The sequence below is a fragment of the Pinus tabuliformis genome, chromosome 2_1 (genome assembly GCF_031772625.1).
Source record: "Pinus tabuliformis cultivar Carrire ecotype Pingquan chromosome 2_1, CPIR1, whole genome shotgun sequence".
Taxonomy (NCBI): Eukaryota; Viridiplantae; Streptophyta; class Pinopsida; order Pinales; family Pinaceae; genus Pinus; species Pinus tabuliformis.
In genome coordinates, this window is record NC_142299.1 from 455,699,532 (window position 1) to 455,705,469 (window position 5,938).

Consider the following 5,938-nt stretch of genomic DNA (forward strand, 5'->3'; position numbering starts at 1 on the left):
TCATCCAGAAGAGCTTCTGATAGATCCATTTCCACACATATTCTTGCAAAGGAGGTATATTTCCCTCTTCTTGTGGCTTCAAAAATTTGACAAAACACCGTAGTTTATTTCCAATAGCTGCTAGAGATTCAGCTTGCCAATAATCAAGAGGTAGAGAATATAGCCTTACCCATACTGGAACTGAGGTGAAGGTTTCCCTCTCTAGGACGAAGTTCATCATCCAAGGCCTCATATAGAGACCAGCTGCTACATAAAAGTAGGGTCCTCCTTTGAATATTCTGTCTTTGTCTTCGATGTTTGAGAACACTAGTGTGAAGAATCCTTTTGACCCAATATGTAGGTCAATGCTTCCTTTGGGTTTCTAGTGATACTTGATCCACGTTTGTAAAGCTTTTTCAGTGGGCCATAGTCCCATGAATTTACAGATAATGGCACAGTTCCCCATGTGTTCTCTGTGCGCTTGCATAGCAAGATAATTTAATATTACTCTGGGAGTGATTTCTGCTTTAGGCTTACAAGGTCCCTTTTGCTTTTGGTCTCGAGAACCATGATTTTTGTCTTCTTCCTCCTTGTCCTTTATGCTACTGTTTACCTTGGTCTTGGTCCCCTCTATCCCTTATCATTATATATATATATATATATATATATATATATATATCACATCATAATAAAATAAAATGGTTTATCTTATTTTTTTTGTCACATCAACATTCTTATTTAGGGTGTTTAATGTTTGAATTAAATCAACCCTTATTACACTATCTATCTTTTGTTCACACCGGTAAAAATCTAACCCTTAGGGTTGACTACAAAACCCTAACCTTTTATGTTTTGTTGATGATATTTGTAGCATACGATAAAACCCTAGCTCTTTAGGGTTTATTGAAAATTTAAGGTTGATGATAAAACCTTTATAATAGTTAATTTAAAATTCTAGGAATGAAACCTTAGGTGTATATGCTTTGGTGTGATTGAAACCCTAACTTAGTTGTTATATTAAACTTTTGATAATTGTGTTTAGAGTTTACAATGAAACCCTAGTAGATGAATACCATAGCGAAGAAGCCCATGGAAGAATAGGCGTAGGGAAACAATTGAATTTGAATAGATGATTCAATGGTATCCTTCAACTTCACACAATGTTCACAAGGTTGAGTTGCATGCTCACATTGTAAAGACAATACATGATTATGTCATCCATTTTCTTGTTATCCCACCCTATGAATTGCAACAACAATTCAAGATGCTTGACCGTAGATAATGACGGTACCTTTCACTTGAGCTTTGTAATTACGCTATATGATTGGTGTCGTTTAGAACATTCACCCAAAACTATGGCTAAGGGTGGAAACACACTACTAAATTTAAGTGTTAAATGATTACATGATTAAATGCATCGATCCATTCCAGGGGATATTGTGAGGATCTTCATAACAACATCCATGAATGTTGCAGTCAATACTTTTGATCAGTTCCCAGAAACAATGAATCCACAACAAATTCGTAACGAACCAAGTTTTAATACCAATTCCACTCTCCCAATGAGAAATATACTTCATTCCTCGAAAATTTTCTCCACAAATTTAACAACACAGCAACTACAAAATGTAACAAATGTTGATGGAATTTAAACAAGCATGAGAAAAGAAATATAGATGGTATATGGATTGTTCTTGTAGTACTTTGAAAAATAGAATAAAAGGCGAAGATTTGGATGCAAGTAAAAACTTAATCCTCCAACAGGCCAAATGACTAATTAATAACGTATAATCTTGAGAATGAATCACCAACCCAATTCAATGGTAACATGTTAGCATAAAACTCTCTCAAAATAAGAAGCTCCATGTTTAAATTAGTTGGACACACAAACTAACATGCAAATAATAGTTTAGATAGCATTCCAAACACCCATGTTTTGGACACAGAAACTGACATGCAAGTGATCTTTTAGCTAACATGTGAAACACCTAAGGTTTTTGCACATCCATTTAGAAGCTTCTACTAAAGAAGTTTATTGATATGTTGTAAATATTAAGAGTAAATAGAAACAAACATTAAATAATATGGAAGGGTTAATTCCAAAATTAGGTAAACCCACATATCTCAATCTTAACTTTGGATCTATCAAGGGTCAAGGGTGGAGAGGGATGAAATATTTCAAGGTTCAAACATTTCCTCAGTTTTTGCACTCAAAAGAGAGGTTTAAAGATTGAATTTGAGGAGAAGTTTGCACCTCTACAGATTTAATATTGTACTTGAGGAAAGGATTTCACCTTTAGAAAATTTTCCTCTACATACTTAATAGCTTCAATTTTAGCACTCAAAAAAGAAGTTTAAAGATTAAACATCCATTCACAGGAATCCACATTGGCTTGAGATGAAAAATAGTTTAAGATGTGATTGGCTTGTTCGAGACTACAAAACTCGCTACATACTTGCACATACTTGCACGAGCTACCAGGTATACAATTGCATTCCAGGAAATAAATTGCTTCATAGAGTTTACACATTAATCCTCCTCGGCCTAGCACATACATCACTGAGATATAATATATATATATATATATATATATATATATCGGATTAGTGTAGTTTACACTTTTATTATAGTTAGTTTTTAATTCATTTGAAGTACCTAGTTATTATACACAGAGAGGGATCAAATTTTTTAAAAATGTAAAATATAATGTGTATTTTTTAGTGAAGTATATATATATATATATATATATATGCTTAAACAAACTTTCTAACCATTAGGAAAAAGATTAATATAAAAAAAAAAAAAAACTGAATGATATATAATATAACATAATTGACACTAAAATATTTTATATAACATGTACATGACATTTTGTCTAGGAAAATTAAAATATTTTTTATTACTAATATATTTTTAAGCATATTTCAATATTAATTTGTATTAAAATATTTTATTGATAACCTAATTTGAATATTTTATTGTATCATATATTAAAATATTTTATTTTAACAATTATTTCTATATATAAATATATATGTATATCTGAAGTTGAAATATTTTTTAAAATTATAAGGTTTATAACATTTTTTTTTTACTTCTAATTATTTTACAACATATTCTTTTTTTAATTATAGCTTACATTATTTTTCTATTTAGAATATAATTTATTTTTATTTTAAAAGGGTATGTGTCAATTTTACATATTGATAAATGAACAGACAAACTCAATAAAAAATTTAAAATTTACCTATGAAAACCTCTTTTAATATATGGTGTATTTAATAGTCTTTTTAGTTCTTCAATTATAAAATTTATATCAATCTGAATGAAGACCAGACTTCAAAAACACTTCGCAGTAAAACTGATGACAGTCTCTTTGCTCAGATGTTGAAATAGTTTTAGCCGAGGTTGTGCATACTATTTCAAAATTCCATTGCTATGTTTGATAACGTTCAGTGCACTTTTCATCGTGCAGCACCTGGGTTATGATGAACAGAATGACCAGAAGACTATACAAATTTCCAGAAGCCAAATCTCCATATTATCTTGAAAGCCCAGTGATTGACCAAAGTCATCATAAAAAATTAGACAAGCTGGCTGATGACACTGCTGATTACATACATTCAGATTTAACAGTAAGGATAAATATGGTTGCACTCTTTCAAGAGTGCCCACATACTGGCATTCTTTGCTGAAGCATCATATTCATATTTTCAGGCAGCTAATTGTGTCCAGGGATTAGATAAATATGCAGTGACTGATGAATGGTTAAATTTGTTTGCAGCCAAAATGGACTGATTTGGATGTAAACAGGCATGTCAACAACGTTAAGTACATTGGTTGGATTATGGAGGTAGTCAAATCTCCTTAGAATAATTTGATGCTATGGATTTTTCTAAGTATATTCAACAATCAATACCATTTAATGCTGATATATATTATGGTTTCTATGTGTTTAACTTACAGGGTGTGCCAGTCTCTATTTTGGAGAATGAACAGCTAGTAAAGATGACTTTGGAGTACAGAAGAGAATGTGAGCAATTCCATGTCCTTTAGTCACTTACAAGCCTAGAGAAGAACAATGGTGATTCTATAGATCCAAATTGCTCTCCGCGCTATTCATGTGCAAGTGTCCGTTCTTCAAACGCGTGCAAACACTTGCTTTGATTGCAAGAAAATGGCGCAGAGATTGTGAGGGGGAGAACAGAATGGAAGCCCAAGCCACATAGGTTCCGTGATTGTATTTTCATTTAATTGTAATTGCATATTCATTTATTTGTAATTTTATAGGAAGAGGACCTCCGCACTGGTGGGTGAGAGTGCCCTGGTATAAAATAAAATCATTTTTAATCCACTTTGGTTGTTGTTAGTGGTGACACCTTCACTTTGGTTGTTGCTTTTAATTCTTGCTAATTTTAAATATTCTTGTTAAATTTTAATAAGTATACTTATTATCTTATTTCTTATGTTATCATGAGTATAGTATTTCTTAATTTGATTAAAAACAACCACTCTTATTATTTTATCATTACTTGTAAAATTGCATTAGGGACTCCATCCCGGAAATAGCAGTAGAAGATTAGTGAAGATTAAAAACCATGTGGTTTGGCAGTAGAAGATTAAAAACCATGTGGTGTGGTAGTAGAAGATTAGTGAAGATTAAAAACCATGTGGTGTACGTGTAATTGTTATTAATATAAGGGTCGTGAAGAGACGCAGCGTCGCCAAATCATCACCTCGGTTGGCTCCGCTGGTGAGCACCGACTGGAATGTTATAAAGCCCAAAGATCCACTATGCCTTTGTTCTTCGTTCTAAAGCTTGCTTGCTTACTTCCTATTGATCACTGGCATTTCGTCCTCTCAACCACCGGCATTTCCTCTCAACCACCGTAAGTAGTAATAAACGAGAATTTGAATTCCATGGAAGATGAAAGAGCGAGTGTGAATAGAGGAAATAACAATAATTCAACACCTGAGAGACAAATAGGTCGCTCTCGCGTTGTGCCCAGTTGCCCTCCCCCCCTCCTCCGCATGCACCTCGTTGCTCGGATGACTCAGGAGGAGTGCGACCGTAACTACCTTGAGTATTACCTTGAGCAGGGCTACCGGATAGAAGAAATCCCCCCCAATCCATACAACGTCCATGTGGCACGACAACGGGAATGGGAATGGAGGGAGGAAGAGACGCAACGGAAACTACGGAGGGGACCGCAGCGCACGGAGGAAGAGAAACGACAACTACAGAGGGAACGACAGCGCAGGGAGGAAGAGAGGCAACGACAACTACAGCGGGAACTACGGAGGGAAGTACGGAGGCAAGAGGAGTGCATGGAGGAAGAGGAACGACAAAGAGTGACCATTTCAGAGGAGCATCTAAAGAAGGGCGAGGGCGAGGGCCAGTGCTCAGTTTGCCTCAACCCTTTTAAAATAATTCAACCGCACGGTGACTCCGATGCGACCAAAATTTCCTCTCGTAGCCTTCAGAGTCCTCTTTCTAAGCCCACAAGTCTGATCAATATTACATTCTTCAAGAAAGAGTTATTCCAAATCTCTCACGATGACCTAATTTTAGAGTGGTTCAGTACAAGTTAATCTCTCGCAGATCCTTCAACGGCTACCCAGAGGCGACACATCGGCTTCCAACAACTACTCTGGAAATGCCACACCATTTAAGGTACATTTAATTTTTAAATCCCCATCTTCGAGGGTTAAATAGACGCAAATGCTATAGATAAATGGTTAAATATGCTAAATGGATATTTTTCTGTTCACAAATTTTCGAGTTGGGAAAAGATTGTTTTCTCTCTTCTCAAGGCAACCCCCACTTCAAGGACTGGTGGGATACCTACTGCAAGTAGAAGGATGAAAGTACAAGCTCACTATTTTCAGCCACACCCACTTGAGATTCATTTCGAGATGCCATCAAGGATCAGTACTACCCTGTCAAAAGCTACAAGG

The 5,938-nt window shown here is 35.0% G+C and overlaps 1 protein-coding gene across 1 annotated transcript; it reads left to right on the forward strand.

The window, feature by feature from the left end:
- The first annotated feature begins 1,260 nt into the window (after positions 1–1,260).
- Positions 1,261–4,036, forward strand: LOC149200883 (palmitoyl-acyl carrier protein thioesterase, chloroplastic-like). Its single transcript, XM_089401112.1, has 5 exons — positions 1,261–1,266; positions 2,415–2,461; positions 3,456–3,615; positions 3,765–3,833; positions 3,947–4,036. The coding sequence occupies exons 1-5, from the start codon at positions 1,261–1,263 to the stop codon at positions 4,034–4,036; spliced, it is 372 nt and encodes a 123-aa protein (XP_089257238.1).
- The last annotated feature ends 1,902 nt before the right edge of the window (positions 4,037–5,938 follow it).